We start from the raw sequence: 18342 nt of genomic DNA on the forward strand, positions 1-18342 counted from the left end.
TAATTTTTTTATGCCAAAACCCCACCTATCCTAATGTTAAAACAGAAATAAATGTGCTTAAGCTGCCGAAGACCAGTCCTGCCAACCCCTTAACGCAAACTTCTGATGTTCTTATGAGTTACTATAACACAATCTTGCTAGTGATGCTGAAGATCTGGTGTGGGGGGGAATGTTAGCCCTTCCTAGTGCTGAGAGGTGTGAAGCCAAGTTAAGCAGCATCAGAGCAGCTTGGTTTACACTAGCACAGCCTGTGTAGCCTAGAGGTTTGTACCTATGCCACTCTGTCAGGATAGCTAAACCAGTACAGTAATTCCTCGCTAAACACGTATTCGCGATAGCACGATTTTTTTTTTTTTTTTAGGGAACATTTTTTTGAACAACACGAACCGTCCCCGCAATAACACGATTTCCCTTACTGGCCGGCAGCTGCCTGGGGCTTCCCCTGCCTCCCTGCAAAACGGCAGAGGTTCGCCGCTCACCGCGCAGTTCCCCGGCGACCCCCTCTGGCTGGATGCTTCGCTCCCTCTCCTCCGCCCCATGCTTGCAGCCGGGTTTCCCCAGCTAGCCAGGCGCCGGCAGCTGCGCAGGGCTTCCCTCTGCCTCCGGAGGTTTGTCGCTCTCCACGCCATTCCCCGGCGAGCCCCTCTGGATGCTTCGCTCCCTCTCCTCTGCCCCTCGTTTACAGCTCGCGGCTGGGTTTCCCCAGCTGGCTGGTCGCTGGCAGCTGTGCAGCACTTCCCCCTGCCTCCTTACAAAGTAGCAGAGGCTTGCCACTTGCCGCGACCCCTCCTCACTGGACGCAAGGCATTCGGCCAGAGGAAGTCGCCAGGGAATGGCGCAGCGAACGGTGAACCTCTGCTGCTTTGCAGGGAGGCAGGGAGAGCCCTGCAGCTGCTGGCAACCAGCCAGCTGGAGAAACCCAGCTGCCGGCTGTAAATAGAGGGCAGAGGAGAGGGAGTGAAGCATCCCCAGAGGGAGTCGCCGGGGAATGGCATGGTGAGTGGCGAACCTCTGGAGGCAGGAGGAAACCCAGCCTCCGGCTGCAAACAGCGGGGGCAGAGGAGAGGGATGAGGCATCCAGCCAGAGCGGTTCACCAAAGGAATGGCGCGGCAAGCACTGAACCTCTGCTGCTTTGCAAGGAGGCAGGAGAAGTCCCGCACAGCTGCCAGTGACCGGCCAGCTGGGGAAACACGGCTGCAAGCCCCCTCCCCTGTCCTTCCCTTCCCTTCTCCGGAACCAAACACCTCCCCTCCTTGCTATAACCCAGTCTCCTTTCTCCCCCAACCTTATGTCCCGGTCCCAGCTGCTAACAAGTGCGGGCTGGAGCTGCGAGTGCACGTGCGCTTGAAACGCAACCCCCACCTTTTCCATTATTTTCAATGGGAAAATTGACCCTGCAAAACATGTTTTCACTTACGTTTCAGAAAATGATCGTACTATCTACCATGTTAAATGAGGAATTACTGTACAAAAAAGCTCATTACAAACACAACCTGAAAGTTGTATATAGAATGCCAATGTGGTGGTGTTGAATAGTAAATAACGTTAAACTCTGCAATCTTTTTTAGGTGCGTAGTATGCATGTGTGATTTTGAGTCAAGGCAGCTACTTAGAGTCTTACCTTGTAACCACGAGTTCCATGCCAAGTGTGTCGATAAATGGCTTAAGGTAAAAAACAAAAAACAAAATCAGTAAGATTTTACAATAGCCTAGTTTGTAGTTGTCATTTTCTGTTGCATTTCATCTCTTATTACTACTTTCTGGTATTAAGGCTACAAAATCTAACAAACTGAAAATGCTACCTCCTTTTGTTGTAGCGTTATTTTCTAATTGATGAAGGGAGATTATGTGAAGTCTACATCAAATGTAGCGTAATTAAAAGACTGACACTGAGTATGATCTTGATTGACAAATTTAGTTCATTTTCAGTTGGACATAACATGTCTGTATTAATATAATTTAATGGGAAAGCAGAAAAGTTCAAAGTAGAGTGTGAAATTTGAGAGTTGTCTAAATACTGCTTGTCTCTCTTTCATAAGCAGGAATTTGGTATTAAAAGAACGTGAAACTACCAAAAATGTTTCTAGCTCCTTATATGAATGTCAAGTCTGGGGACATGGGAAAAATGCATAAGTGGTCAGATTTCTCACAAAAGTAAGGTTTTACAGATGAAATAAGAAATCTTTCATTTTAAAAAAAATATGAATAATCTAAAAATAGTACCACACCATACAGAAGAATGAAAAGTGCAGGTGCAATTAGATAGGTAAAGATGGTATGCAGAGAGAGATCCCTGCAAGCTACATTATATCCAGAACTACTGCCAGCAAGCTATTATTTTCCATTGTCTCATTTTTTTAGTATTTTGTTCTATTTGGATTGATTTATTTTCTATTTTAATCTTTTCCATGATATAGTTCTGGTTACAGCAGCCCAATGAGAGAGACAGAAATAAATACACTGAAAATAATATAGCCAGTGTTTTGTCTTCATATCTGTTTTAAGATGCATTTTCTTAAACATGGCATAAATGTCTAAATTGTCTTGCTTTGCTGACAGGTGCATTGTTATAGCTAGTACATAGCCTAACAGACAGTACTATATTGGTAGACTTTCTACAGTCAAGAAAATGATTGCTTTATCATGGAATCTTTTGTGTGTAGTCAGGAATAGTGTATTTGAATGTACCATTTCTTGGGTACTGAGTTCAATACTAAACAATTGTGCACGGATGAAAGAAAAGAGGCTGCTAGGTCAGATACTGATGCTCTGAGATTCTGGAGTAGGTGTCCTAAATTAAATTGTAGGTCCAAACTTGACTTTACATGGGGGTTTTTTTAAAAGCTTTAGACCAGTACAGTTTTTCCCATACATTCACTTAATGATCTAAGGTGACTTATTTATTATACATAAGGGAATTTGACAGTGTCCCTTAAACAATTTAAAAATCACTTTAGTAGAAACTTTTGTACCTATTTTTGTTATGAGTAACATCTCAAGATTGGTCTACACTAGAAAAAAATGTCACCAATCAGTGTTGGTTAGGGGTGTGGATTTTTATTTTATTTTTTTTTACCAGTAGTTCTTCTGGTATAAATCTTAATATGGATGGAGTTATACTGGTATAAAGATGTCTATACCATTGTAGTTAGTCACTTTTCCCAAACTGGAATAAGCTATGCCAGTACAACTGCACTGACACAGAGTGAAGGGATATTGCTGCTTTTAACTACTCCACTATAGTTAAAGCAGCAAAACTTTCTAGAGTAGAGGTCATTATAACTGGAAGAGAACAAAAATTAAATATTTTTCCTTTTGTGCATTTGACAGCTTTTTGTCAATTTCATTATATTCTTCCTGTGGTAGTCCATATTGTATTCCCCTAGGGTTATGTGCATGCACTGACACACTTTTCAATTGTTTTATTTGTGTATATAGCTAGTGCTTTTTGGTTTTTTTTTTTTTACTTTTTGTAGTAACTTTTAGTGTTAGTAGTAGTAGTAGTTTTTAGAAATTTTAAGGACATTGGGACACTGTTTTACTAGTCGACCTCCTCTCTCCCCTCCTCCATCCCTGGATATTGAATTAGACTGAAGGATGCCAGAGTTCAAAATTTTGGCCTCCTGCCCTTGCTTGTTTTTGACCTGTGATGAGCACCAGTGCTGCCTTTACTGCTTCGGGGAAGTCCACATTGCATATGGGTGCAGTATCTGTTGCTGCTTCCAAGTTGTACTTGGGAAGGCTGAGCTCAGCACCTCACAGAGGCTGTCATGAGGCTGCAGTCAGATCCAGGCCAGGGAACACCTCTCCCTTTCACCCACACATACATGGGCCAGAGCAGTCTAGGAGTGTATCTCCTACCATGGAGTACTGTTGTAATTCCACTGGTACCAATGTTTGTGGACCTTGCACTGGGTCCTAGCCATGAGGCAGAGAAGCATACACATAAGGATGACAAATCTTTCTAAGAAAGAAACTGCTCTACCAGTTCTAGCCATGGAGAACAGGCATGTGCCAAAGCCTAGAGGCATAGTAAAAATCCACACAGATCATTGAATCCAACCACCAAGCTTGCAAAATCCTCCATGGTCAGCGCCACCAAAGTCAGGCGAGCCTTTGGTTCTGAGGCAGTTCTCTTTTTCAGCTCTCATTCTGGCTCTAATTCTGAATGTGGAGTGTGTCACTGATACCACAGAGAATTGAGTCTGCCCCTGAGTCTCATAAACTCTTTCTTTAGGAGAAGTGAGGTCCCTGTGTCTTTAAGTGCCATCCCCTCCTAAAAGAGTAAGCGCCCCACAGACTTGTCTCTTTCTGGCCATATTCCCACCTGCCCCCAATAGCTCACTGTGTTCCAATGGCACCATCATTTGAACAGGGCTCTTACTTCCCTGCATAAGAGAACGCATATGGAAAGCAGGGTCCACCCCTCTGGTATCCTCAGTATGACTACCAACTCAGTGTCAGTACTCTCCCATTTCCCATTCCCGGGGTCCTCCTAAGTGCTAAACACACCAACTACCTGATCCACCTGTTGACCATACTGGGGGTCATGGCTGTAGGATCTACTTTTGGAATCTTCCAGCTCTGCTCATGTGGAATTTCCAATCTTGCTGTTTAGAACCACTTAGTCTGACTCCAGCAGTGCTAGGGAAATTGGAGCAATTCCCCTTGTCATCCACTGACACCCTAGTGTCTTAAACTCTCTCTTTGCCCCCAGATAATTACCACCAATGTAGAGTGGCAGATGCTGTCCACATCCCACTAGAGGAAGTATATAAAAGCATCACCAGTTTCTTAACATCTTTACACACCTGAGTACTGGCCAGAGTGGCTCTACCTCAGTGGTGACATACTTCAGCCGCCATGGTCAGAGTGGCACACTCTAGTGAGCTGCATGCCAACCCCCAAGGGGTGGAGAAGCGGTACTGTCTGAGGTTTTTCTTCGCTTCCGCTTTTGGCAATTATAGTTATTCAGGCAGCAATGAAACAGGCCTGGTAGCAATATCTACCCCAGCAGACAAGAAGGGCAAGCCACTGGACCTTCTGGGTTGTAAGATGGTCGTCCCTGTCAGCATCCAGTTTCACATTTCCAATTACTTGGTTGTGTTCATCAACTATGAATTCTTTACGATAGCAAGTTGGCAGATTTCATTGACAACCCTCCCCCTTCCCCCCAGGATGAGGCTCTTTCCCAAGCTATCCTAAAGGAGAGGAAATGGGTTGCAAGGACAGCAGTCAAGGGCTCAGTGGATGTGATGCATGATGGCTCCTGGGATTGTCATTTATAGGGAGTTGTGGCTACGTTCATCCAATTCCCTGAGGAAAGTCCAGAGCACCACAGAGGATCTCTCTTGTTGAGTCTCATCTCTTCAAAGGAAAACTTCTTCCTTCAGGGACTCCAGGGCCACTTGGTGATGGTTGGATAGCTGCACACCAGCACCCAAGCCACTCTGATACAGAGATTTAGAGCTCCCCAATTCTTCCACCAGCAGTCTTGTGAGTCTCCTTGCTAACAGACCCAATGAGCTGTCCTCCTGGTTCATCCTCATAACTTTCAGTGTTTCATATTCCATCTTTTCAGAAGCACTATGAGTGCAACCAGATAGCCTGTGTCTCATTGTGCACCTGACTCACCCTCTTCAGGGGGTATCTAGCACCCTTTTTACCATATTGGAAAGTGATAGCAGACATATTGGGCTCACAATACTACCACATCCATGTCCTCCACCCCAGCATTGGCTTAGTAACAACTCTCTCAAACGGTATCCTTGCCCAGGAAGTGGACTCCCTGCTGCAGAGATGTAATAGCATCTATGACGTATCAGGGTGCTGAGTTCCATTCCACCTATTTCCTAGTCTCCAAGAAGTGTGGATATAAGTGGACTTTAGGTCTCAACCACTTACTACGCATGCCAAAGTTTCACTTGGTCACCCTAGGAGCCCTCATCCTTCCTAAGAAGGATATGCAAGACACTTTTATATGATACCCATCCTGTCCGCAAACAATTCCTCAGATTCAGATGGCCTTCGTCAGTTTCAGTGCAGTAGTCTGCTGTTCAGACTCATCACTGTTCCACAGGTTTTTCACTAAGGGTGTGTCTAGACTACATGCCTCCTTCGACGGAGGCATGTAGATTAGCCAGATCGGAAGAGGGAAATGAAGCCGCGATTAAAATAATCGCGGCTTCATTTAAATTTAAATGGCTGCCCCGATCTGCCGATCAGCTGTTTGTCGGCAGATTGGAGGAGTCTGGACGCGATGCCCCGACAAAGAAGCCTTTCTTCATCGACACAGGTAAGCCTCGTGAAACCAGGCTTACCTGTGTCGATGAAGAAAGGCTTCTTTGTCGGGGCATCGCGTCCAGACTCCCCCGATCTGCCGACAAACAGCTGATCGGCAGATCGGGGCAGCCATTTAAATTTAAATGAAGCCGCGATTATTTTAATCGCGGCTTCATTTCCCTCTTCCGATCTGGCTAATCTACATGCCTCCGTCGAAGGAGGCATGTAGTCTAGACACACCCTAAGGTATTTTCAATGGTGGTAGCCCACATCCAGAATTAAGAGATTCTTGTGTTCTCTTATCTCTATTATTGGTGGCTGTAGCAAGATTAAAAGAGAAGCTGGAGCCTTGACTTGCATGCTGCTCACACATCTCTTTTCCTTGGGGGTGAGTGAAAAACACTGATTAATCAACTGCGGATCCCACACAATTCTTGGAATTTGTTGGGGCCTGCATTGATGTGATCTTGGTGCATACCTACCTGCCAGATGACAGGTTTGTGACCCTACAAGAGCTTATTCCCCCTATGATCTCCAGTCCTGCTCAGGCCAGGACTTGCCTTTCTGATCTTGGCCACATGGTGGCTTGCACATGTGACTGCCTTTGCTCCTCCCTGCATTGGCTGCTTGCAGTTGTGGTTTCAGAGATTCACTTCCCCCATGTGCCACACTGTAGACTTCCTGCTATTGGTTCCCCATGATATCTCTTCCCTCAAATGGTGGATGGACTCAGGCCTGATCTAAATTGGCGTTCCTTCTGCCCTTTCCATGCATGACGATTGTCACAAATGTGTTGCTCATTGGATGGGGTGCACATATGGGTGAATACATTTGACTCAGGGAATCTGAACTGCCCAGGAATTTCATGCACATCAGCATCCTGGAATCCTAGAAGATTAGAGTTGGAAGAGACCTCAGGGGGTCATCTTGTCCAACCTGCTTCTCAAAGCAGAGCCCCAAGCCCAGCTGAATCATCCCTCCCAGGGCTCTGTCAAGCCTGGCCTTTAGAACCTCTAAGAATGGATATTCCACCTTCCTATGCAACACATTCCAGTGCTTCACCACCCTCCAAGTGAAATAGTTTTTCATAACATCTAACCTAGATCTTCCCCACTGCAGCTTGAGATGATTGCTCCTTGTTCAGTCATCACTGAGAATAGCTTAGCTCCTCTTTGGAAACCCTTCATGAGGTAGTTGAAGGCTGTTTATCCAGTCCCCCTCACTCTTATCTTCAGACTAAATAAACCCAGTTCCCTCCTATAGTGCCAAATGGAAGCATTTCACCTTGTTTGTGCAGCCAGAGGAATCTTGCCCCTGAGAATTTGGAGATTCCTCTTTAGACAATCTCCTCTCAGTGAAGGCATCAGGCATTGCTCTCATAGACTTTAAGGTCAGAAGGGACCATTATGATCATCTAGTCTGACCCCCTGCACAATGCAGGCCACAAAATCTCACCCACCCCTCCTAGAATAATCCTGTCACCTATATCTCAGATATTGAAGCCTTCAAATACTTTGAAGACCCCAAGATGCAGAGAATCCTCCAGCTGTGATCTGTACCCCATGCTACAGAGGAAGGTGAAAAACCTCCAGGGCCTCTGCCAATCTACCCTGGAGGAAAATTCCTTCCCGACCCCAAATATGGCGATCAGCTAAACCCTGAGCATGTGGGCAAGACTCATCCGCCAGACACCCAGAAACTCTCAACTTCATCCAGGTGCATGGAGCTGCTATCAGTGCCTTCTGCCACCCTGTGGATGGACATTGTCTTTTCTCACCTCTGTTGAAAGGGTCTTTTACAAACCTATTAGCTGCAGGGTAAATAAGGGAAAGTGGGGGCTGAATAGCCGAGGGTAGTGGTAAGAAGAGATCAGACTATTTTGTTGCTGTACAGTTCTGCCAAGTTTAGCAATATTTGTGGTCTTATCTTTAAAGGCCCAGCTCTTGAAGTCAAGACAAGTTGGAATCTCAGCTTTGCTTTTTTTTTTTTTTAAGTAAGTTTCTAGTCTTCATCACTGCAAAGAAAAGCTTGAAACCCCAACCTGAATACACCTGGATGCTCAGACATCAGAAAACATTGAAAAAGAACCCAAATTATTTGCGTCAAATCCCATGATTTTAACACTGTTTCTTAGGCGATTTCTGATTGCTGAACACTTACGTTTAGCAATACAGGCAGTCCCCGGGTTACGTACAAGATAGGGACTGTAGGTTTGTTCTTAAGTTGAATCTGTATGTAAGTCGGAACTGGCGTCCAGATTCAGCCGCTGCTGAAACTGACCGCCAGTTCTGACTTACATACAGATTCAACTTAAGAACCCGAAGTCAGCTGCTGCTGAAACTGATCAGCAGCTGATTCCAGGAAGCCCAGGGCAGAGCAACTGTGCCTTGGGCTTCCTGTAGTCAGCGCTGGTCAGTTTCAGCAACGGCTGACTGGGGACGCCTGGGGCAGAGCAGCTGGGGTGCTGCCGGGTTGGTCCAGTAGTGCCCAGAGCGGCACTGCAGGACCAACCGGCAGCGCCCCAGCTGCTCTGCCCCAGGGTCCACAACAAAAGCCTGGTCTGCTGGGGAGGGCACACTAGCTGCAGCCCCCCCCCCCCCCCCCCCCAGCAGACCAGGGACACAGGGAGCAAAGCGGCAGCGGGGGTTGCCTCGCCTCTGAGGCTTTGCTCTGGCGCGGGACCGCTTTGCTCCTGGTGCCCCTGGTTTGCTGGAGACGGTCCCCAGCAGACCAGGGGCACCGCGAGCAAACCCGCAGCAGCGGTGGGGTTCCCGCGCTTCTGAGGCTTTGCCAGAGCAAATCCTCAGAAGCGCGGGACCCCACCGCTGCTACGGGTTTGCTCGTGGTGCCCCTGGTCTGCTGGAGACGGTCTCCAGCAGACCAGGGGCACCAGGAGCAGCTTTTCTCGCCCCAGAGGTCGAGGTGGCTGACTGCTGCCTGTGAGCTCCGGGGCGAGAGAGCCCCGTTCATAAGTGCAAATGCGACGTAAGTCAGATCCGCGTAAGTTGGGGACTGCCTGTACTGTGTGTTACATCCCAAACCATAACTAAAGGATTGTAATCCATCTTGGTTCTGGTGACCTCAAAACCTCAATTTTTGCTATAAGGCTTGTCACAAAAAGCCATTAGGTAGAACTCTTCAGTTTTAAATAAATATTTAGATATCATTAGAAGGTTTCTTTAGAAAAATTTTGAGGAAGGTTACAGTACAGCATGTAATGCTGTGTGCATGCTTATGTTTAAGAAAAGTAATTTACTTCAAGTAACTACATATTACTTTTCTGTATGACCTGCACTTCAGTATGCACGTCCAATTCTCACTTAAAACCGTTGAGTAATGTTCAAGTAAAAAAGGGAATAAATTCAAAGAATGCAATGCATTTAATTGATTCATTATGAAAGAGAATCTTAAAACATGGGAAAACACTGATTAATAGAACTGTTAATATAATATTACAGTAACATGAATAATTTGATTTTGTGTTCATGTTTAAAATGTTTTATTTGATCTGACTATTTGGACTAGTTTACTGTAATATGCTTCCAGTAAACTACAATATAGTGATATTACCACTAGATGTCACATTTAATACTACAAATAGTCAACTCTCAAATACTATTTGATACATAAATCTGAGTTCAGCTCTCAAACAGCATACTCTTGGAAAAGATGACAGTTTTATTCTGTATTAGATGGATTAATTACATCATGTCTAGACTAGAAAGGTGTGTAGAAAAGATATTGCTCTTCTATGCTTCAACTTATATTGACTTAGCTGTGTCAGTCACGGTTGTAAAAAACACCTCTCCAAACTATGCCAGCCAAACCCCCTAGTATAAAGATAAATGCCGGCACAAAACTTAAAAGGGAGAGGTGGTGTTCCCCGACTGATAGGAAAAACTCCTCTGATATAGGCTGCATTTATATTAGGGACTGTGTGGTCATAGACTGTGTAGTGACTGAACTCCCCCAAATGGTTATGAAACCACTAATGATCAGAAAAGTGCACTTTGGGTTTTGTCTCCTCAATTTGGAGTGCTGAGTTTTTCAATTACCCCTAAAATATCAATGACAGGTTGATGCAAAAAGCTGTAGCACTACAGTGGTTACTTACGAATGTGATTTGGGGAAAAAAATGCATTCATTTTTGGTTGCACGAAGAAACAAGAACACTTATCTACTAATTGTGAAAATACTCACCATTTGGCAATTTTCATGCTTAGTGAAAGCCACTAGTTCACTAATTACCAACCCTATTGTTTTTATTAAAATCTTAGTACACCTGTCTAAACCATTCAGATTGCAATTATGAAGTGTTGAGGAGTGTCTGGGGGTTTAATTTTCCTTTTCTAGGAAAGATTTTTACTGTCAACTATTAGAGTATTTTTTGTAATATTGCTTGCTTCTTTGTAAAGTCAGCCTGAAAGTATTATCCTTTCATTGTTAAAAAATTTCTTTAGCGGTATCAGGAATGTGATCCTGATTTTTGCTGGGGGTGGGTGTCACAGGAAATGGGCACCTAGAGTATGTCTGCACAGTGCTTAAAAAAAAAAAAGAGAGCCCATGTAGCAATGAGTTTGACTCCTCGTTTGCAGACTCAGGCTCTCTCTACAGGGCTGAAAACTGCTGTGTAGGGTTTTGACCTCTGAAGTGCACCCTCATATTCTGGCTTTGAGTCCATGCTCTTGCCTGAGCCTCAATGTATACACCGCTGTTTTTAGCACTGCAGAACAAGACTCTTAAGACTCATTGCCCCACAGCATTTTGATCTGGTTTTGTGCTAAGTAAACATATATTGTGAGTACCTCACCTTCATTGAAGGATAGCCGCATATAATTCTGTGTACTGTTGTTCAATAGGTGTTTAAAAAGCAATTATGAACGGACTAAATTCTCTCTTCCCAGCTGTTCAGCTTTCAGTCTTTTGTGATGGCATAATTTCATCATTCTCCATAATTCTTCTAGAAAATTCTTATGAGAGTGAGAGTAAGAGAATATTTTGATTTGACAGACTTCAGGCCATCTTCTCACATCATAAAGAAGCCAAAAAAAAGCGCACAGCCAACTTATTTTCCTGTTGTGACTCCAGTTTGGATTAGTGTGTACTGTTGTATATTGTGGCGTACACGGTTATGTAAACAGGTATCCTTGTCCATTCACTGAAGCCCTGTTTTACTTTTGTTTTATAGGCAAATCGTACCTGCCCAATTTGTAGAGCTGATGCTTCAGAAGTGCATCGTGATTCAGAATGACCAATCTAAGAGCACAATTCTAGTTTGGGTGTTCCTAGTCACATGTATAGACGAACTATCCATTGAACTTACCTGTGTGGCTGCCAGCCTTCCCTTTACACAAAAGGGTCAATGGACCTTTTTTTGCACTGTGTGATTTAATCAATTATAAAAGCTTATAATTAGTCTTCACAATTATGGGATTGTTATACTAACCGTGTGATTGGAACTCCAAAGATTTTATTTTCTTTAGCTTAATTTTGTGTGTGCACTAACATTCCCTGGTTTTTGTGTGATCATTCCGAGTGTTGCTGCGAGATTACAGTGGACGTGATCTTTTAGCATGTGCTTTTATAAAAAGTGGTAGCTCCAAACAATATAGCAATCTACCTTTATATAGAGCCTTCAGATACTGTGAGTGGGAATGAATGGTGTGGGTGGGTATGTATGCACACACGAGAGTTTGTGTGGGATGTGTTCGCGAGTGTCTGTGTGCGTATGTTTGAGAACCTATATACCAGCATGTACTGAGAACGTATGTGTGTAGTATTAATTATGCTGCAATGTATAATCCTGTGTGTTATTTAAACAGTACTAGTACTGTACACTGGTTTCTTTCCTTGTGTTTGCAGTTGCACACTGAATGCTAAGGGTGCAGCAATTATAGGCATTTAATATTTCCTCCCCAATGTACTTAATGGTATAAAAAGACCTTTTAACTTTTATTCGGACAACTGTTAATGCTCCCTTCACTGGCAGTTGTAAATGTACCACTAAAGAGTGCATTGATTGCGCAATACATGATTAGTCTTATTTTTAGCGTATGTCATAAAATCCAGATTTTAAAATTGCTAATTTATCAATAGTTGCAATATCGCACAAAATCAGTTAGCAATATTAATATTGACGAATTGATCATTTGAATGTTGATGCTTTTCTGTTTTCCTTTGTAATTCCTCTAGTCCGTTTTAATTGTGTTCAGTTGATTTCAGAACAAATGTAAGTTCTGAAAATGCTGAAGTAACATATCCCTCCCCATACACAGAAGCTGAAAGGACATTGAGAGTCTTGTGCAACAGCTCTTCACATTGTTGGCCATTGTACTTGCTAAGTACATAATCATTTAGTTTATAAATTCGGATTTAACTCGTTCATGTTCTTTTTCATGTATAAGGGAGTTTGTGTAAATGGAAGAGAGGCTTTCTTTTTATTTCTGCAACTATATGTAGAAAATATAATTTTAAGCGTTTTCTCAGAGCAGAGGAACTTACTAACTTTATCAGTGTACCACAGTAAGTTTTTGTGGTTGTTCGCTGCTTGAGTCAAATGGCATAGGATGCTTCGTCTGCCCTTCCCTGATAGGTAATGCGTTTTTTGCATGAATAAAAAACTCCCTTGGTTTTTCTATTGGTAGCCAGAATATTTACCTTAAAAGAAGAGTGTATTAATACACAATCAGAAACAAATAATGCTGTGAAATAGGAGTTAATCTCCATTCAGCTGCCCTGCAAATGTTATAGCTGGATTGTTAAAAAATTGGCTTTGTTTGATGTTTCAGACTGTTAAAGGTTTTAAAATTCGAGGTGCACTTTTTTGCATCACTGTGCTTTCTCCTAAATGTAATGTCATTACTTTGGTTCCAATAGCACAAGTGGCACAACTAGCAATATTGCTGTAACCTGCTGCCAGTCTCAGCTTTAAGTTTGTGTCATTTCTGATGCTTTTGTGTGCTGCTATGCTTTAGTATCAGTTATATTTTCAGACAGTGTTATATGTTCTCCATGCTGCTTGCCCTTCCTTGAAGGCTCTACAGACCAATCACAGCTTGTGGTTCAGTAAAACAAAATGAAAGCACAATTTTGCCCATGTTTCAGATGCTATTGCCTCTGTTTAGTTACACAAGTAGAACTAAAAACATGCTTGTCTGTCCATATGTCAGTACCTAACACTACGTAAATCAAATTTATTACAAAATATACAATGTACAACCACTTTAAACATGTTTGTTTTTTCCCTGGATGTGCTAAGGAATGGAACTGTCATAGGTCACCAAAACAAATTAAATCTCATATAGTAAACTTTATTTTTTTAAATGAATGAAATCATGTGTTTAAAAAGAAGTGTATGCCACACATCTTATAATACTTAGGGTCTTTTATATAGCTGCAAAAAAAATTTCTACCTGTACAGATCTAACCATAACAAACACTACTACTCTCAGTATTCACTTTATTGAAGCATGGAAATAAGTCACTTTTCTAAGTTAGATAGAAATGCATAATTAACAGGGCACATTTTACTAATATGAAGTAAACTAGTCCTCTTTCCTGAATTGGAGAAATCTTGATGTGTAATGGCCCTCTTTCCCAGCAAAGTTCTGTGAGGCAGTTGGAGATTTAAGGCAGCAGAAAGGTCTAATTTGGTAAAATACTGAATTTAATTGTTGCACTCTTGTGGCTGATCTCTTCTGGAATGTTTCTTTTGTTTGCATGGGACTCTTGCAGATGTGTGCAGACTTGCTTCCTGTGGTTAGTGTGTATAAAAAGCACACATGCATGTGTTCTGAACCAGCTCAGACTGGCTACAACAACCTTTCATGTTGTGGCTGTCATGTCAAAAGAGGAGGGGAAGGGGATTCATGCTCAGCCTTTACTGCCATGTGTTACGCACATTTGTGTCTAATTCCACAGCCTGCAGTAGTGCCTGGCACTATCAGAATCCAGTAAAAGGCTTATTTTGGTTGCCTCCCCCCTTTCCCACCTCCCTTCTAAAAACAACTGTTGGCTTTACCATGTTGGCACTGCTGTGTTTTTTTGTTTTTGTTTTTGCATGATTTGTCAATTTAATTTGACTTTGCTCTGTTTTAATGGATATCAAGGCCTACAGATTTCTCCAAGGTCTCATTTTGTGGGTTTTCTTTTACAGAATGTTTTCTGTGCAAAGTAATTTTTTTGTTGTTGTTATACTGTTTTTGTACAGTCTCTTGAATGTGATTTCTCAGCTGTTAACATTTACACTTTTTGTAATACTTGGAATGGTGGGATTTACCAATATGGTTTTTTTAAGCTTCCTGAAAATGTATTCTTGACTGAGTTATCTTTAGGCCTTAATAAAAGCTGTTCGCCCCCGCCCCCTCCCCATTGGTACATTCAGTTACCTCATTTTGCTATGTGTTTCAGATTTGCTAATGATTATGAAAGTTTATAGATTTTGTTGGAATCATATTTTGTCAAGTGTTTTCTTTAAAATCATACTCTATTGTATCAGTTAACATGTAGTTTTAAATGTATTATAAATATCTGTAACCAAATCATTTGAAGGCTTGATAAATTTTTAACAAAATTTGTACATTTTTTATGAGAGTTACTAGTAATGCTTTACTAAGTAGTGCAATGAATTTTTATTTTTAATCCCTGTGCCCAATTTTGGAGTTGAGAGAGTTGTTCAGTAATAAATGTATGATGTACACTTACAGTTTTGTCCTGCCTCTTGTTCTCCTGTTAGGACACATTTCTTACTCTTCTTGGTCTCCATATATGTTTTATTGTACAGGTTTAATGCTGTACCACTTTGCAACTGGAGGTTGGGTATTTTGCATCTGCCCAGTGCTATTCACATGTAATTTTCTTCCAGATTAAAAAAAAAAAATCAATATTTGGTAACCTGACTGCTTTTAGAAGTCTCAACAAGATGAGTTCAGAGAGCTGCAGTATATCCTTTTAAAAATATTAAAAGTATTTTTCAGCAGCACTCTTATATTAAATGTGCAAATATGTATAATTGACCGAGATTTCGGCTTCAATTTAAGCAATATTTTCAGAAAAATGATCTCAACAGTAAGTGAATCATACGGAAAATATATGGGGAGTGATTGAAAAATACTGGGCACTCTTCTGGCGTGTTTTTACAAATTAGGTATGTTTTGCAACACGCTGGTGAGGTTAACCTCATCTCCATGTTAGAAGTGAAACTGAAGTTTAGATGGTTTGATTTGCTTATGCTCACAAAAAAAACTGATGGAAGGATCAAAACTAAATCCTGGATCTTAATCCTATGGCTTTTGTGATGGGATCATGTATGGTGAAGCTTAAAATGCAACCTTTTAAAATAGTTTCAAAGTAAATAGCAGTTAATGTCCTCTAGGTTCTAAAGAAGGTGTAGTTTGGAGCCCTAAAAGTTGCTTTAATAAAGGATCTAACTAAATATTTGGCTATACAGCACTAGTTACAGTAAACTTCCGATAATCCGGCACCTTTAGGACCCAGGGAGTGCCGGATTATCAGAAAGGGGGGCTATGAGAGGTCTGGGGTGGGGTGGGGGATGCCCCCCAGACTCCTCATAGCCCCCCCCCTTCCGATAGTCCGGCTCTGCCCCAGGCGTCCCTGATTCAGCCGCTTCTGGTCAGTTTCAGCAGCGGCTGACTTGGGGATGCCTGGGGCAGAGCAGCTGGGGTGCTGCTGGGTTGGTCCCGCAGTGCTGCTCCTTGGCACTACTGGACCAACCCCGCAGCGCCCCAGCTTCTCTGCCCCAGGTGTCCCCAAGTCAGCCACTGCTGATACTGATCAGCGGCTGACTCCAGGAAGCCTGAGGCAGAGCTGCTCTGCCCCAGGCTTCCTGGAGTCAACCACTGGTCAGTTTCAGCAGCTGCTGAATCAGGACACCTGGGGCAGAGCAGCTGGAGGGATGCGGGGTTGGTCTCAGAGCTGAGGAGCAGCGCTACTGGACCAACCGGGCAGCACCCCAGCTGCTCTGCCCCAGGCATCCCCAAGTCAGCTGCTGCTGATACTGATCAGCGGCTAACTCCAGGAAGCCCGAGGCAGAGCTGTTCTGCCTTGGGCTTCCTGGAGTCAGCTGCTGGTCAGTTTCAGCAGCGGATGAATCGGGGACAGCTGGAGTGCTGGGGTGCTGCCGGGTTGGTCCCGCAGCCCCAAGGGGCAGTGCTCCGGGACCTACCTGGCAGCACTCCAGCTGCTCTGCCCTCGGCTTCCCCGATTCAGCCTCTGGTCAATTTTAGCAGCAGCTGAATCGGGGAAGCTGGGAGCAGAGCAGCTCCAATGGTCCGGCTGTCCGGAGCACTTCCGGGTTCCTGATGGTGCCAGACCATCAGGAGTGCCAGACCATCAGATGCCGGACCATCGGAGTTTTACTGTATAAAGAAAAGTTTACCACTAAATGGAAACACTCCTTTATGCATCATGTAGAGTTGCAAGAGTTAGAGCTACTGACTATTTTAAAAACTGGATAACATTGCCAATAATATTTGCACTTATAGAACCTAATAGGCTAGTCAAATCTGCTTCAATGAGGATGATGACAGGGTGCCTTAGAAGGAAAGCTTCTCAATGTGTAGCGACAGACACATTTTGTCAGGTGCAATATAACCAACTCTCCTTGCACTGTGTAATACTAGGCCTACAGTAAATGTTGCACAGAAGGGCTGCACTGAATTATGCAGCACTCTTAAATGACAAAATAATTCACTAACCTTCTGTTTCATGTAAAGAGTCATAAAATCCACCACAGGGTGAAAATGACGACAACAATGCCATATTATTTGCATCAAAGCAGAGGACTACTACTTGTCATTTTCTGGTACTTCCACAGTGGGTAAAAACGTTGGCAAAAGAGCTAGTTCAGATGCTCAACTAAGAGTGATGAGATTGAGTAGTTTGGAAAATCTACCCGCCCTCTGACTCAGCCTGCACCAGTGCCTTTGCAGTTACTGTCCTGTCTGGTCTCCTGGGAACCTCCTAGCCAGGGGAGACAGACTCCAGCCAGCACACTAAAGTTGCAATATCAAGCAGAACTAGCACAAGTCTGTCCAGTGGGGCTGGGAGGCTAGCTCCCACGTGCAGTGTCTGTATGCCCCTATTGGTTGGGTGCCCTAGCTGCATAGGTCCCAACACCCTTGTGTCTGAACACTGCCCCAATTAATCATGCACATGCACACACATACAGTGCTCAATAAAAGTTAATCCAATTGCAGTGTAGCTGGTGTAGTCAGTGTGGTTTAGGTATCACTCTTCAACTAGCCATGCCCCAGAAAAGGGAAGAAGGAAGAATTCAGTGGGAAGGGTGAATGACTATGGAGGGGAAGAGCAACAGGAAGGAAGAGGAAAGAGAACAAAAGATCAAGGGGAATGAGGATAGGGAAAAGACTTCTTATGCTGATCCTCAGTGATCAACCTTCATCCTTGTTGCACTTAGTGTCTGCTGAACTAAACAAAGTCATCGAAACCTCTGTGTTCTTTGTAAAGCACTGAATACTTTTAGGTTGTATTTTTGTGCATTTCTGTAGCACTGTCTCAGCAACAGGAAGGACTTGTTGCAAAAATGATCTCAAAGCTACTCTTATTATCTTTTTAAATATAAAATTTAATGAGCAATATTCTCCCAGCAATAAGCCACCTCAGGATGTGCATACATTAACAGGAAATTGGGACACTACGGGGTGATGCATTTAAATCTGTGTTTAAGCATAAGGGTAGCCCATTAACTGGGATCACACGTACTGAAAGTGAAGTACAGGCTCCAGTGTGGTTTTGGGTTGGGGGGTGTCTGGTGTGCTTCCTAGGTAGCTGAAGATGGTTGGCTTTTAGCTTCTGTATTACAATGCTAGCTTTGACAGTCCTTCACTGGCTTTTGCTATACTAATGCTTGGCAATTTGCTGTGCCGTTATCATGGCTAATGGTACCTTAAAGGTGATGTTTTCAAAGCTCACGAACTCCAGAGAGGGAGGTTTTGCTGGTAGTTCTCAAAAAAACCTCACCTGTCCCAGAGTAGCCTCTGTTGGACCTGCACTCCTAGTACAGCCAGAAAGGCACTCAA

General features: G+C 43.3%; 1 protein-coding gene and 1 long non-coding RNA gene across 8 annotated transcripts in view; one reads left to right on the forward strand and one right to left on the reverse strand.

Moving 5' to 3' along the window:
• RNF38 (ring finger protein 38) overlaps positions 1 to 14985 on the forward strand; it is a 155039-nt gene extending 140054 nt beyond the window's left edge. The window contains exons 11-12 of one of the 2 annotated variants that reach the window (XM_075931272.1): positions 1570 to 1669; positions 11472 to 14985. In XM_075931272.1, coding sequence (XP_075787387.1) covers positions 1570 to 1669; positions 11472 to 11534 — 163 coding nt within the window. In that variant the 3' untranslated portion in view covers positions 11535 to 14985. The remainder of the gene's footprint in view (positions 1 to 1569; positions 1670 to 11471) is intronic. The other variant, XM_075931273.1, reaches the window with a different exon arrangement.
• The window catches only part of LOC102453365 (uncharacterized), an 86336-nt gene that overhangs the window by 47880 nt on the left and 20114 nt on the right, over positions 1 to 18342 (reverse strand). For all 6 annotated transcript variants that reach the window (XR_012904570.1, XR_012904569.1, XR_012904567.1 and 3 more), the window contains exon 4: positions 1623 to 1663. This is a non-coding gene — a long non-coding RNA (uncharacterized LOC102453365). The remainder of the gene's footprint in view (positions 1 to 1622; positions 1664 to 18342) is intronic.

Source organism: Pelodiscus sinensis, chromosome 6 (assembly GCF_049634645.1).
Source record: "Pelodiscus sinensis isolate JC-2024 chromosome 6, ASM4963464v1, whole genome shotgun sequence".
NCBI classification, from domain to species: Eukaryota; Metazoa; Chordata; order Testudines; family Trionychidae; genus Pelodiscus; species Pelodiscus sinensis.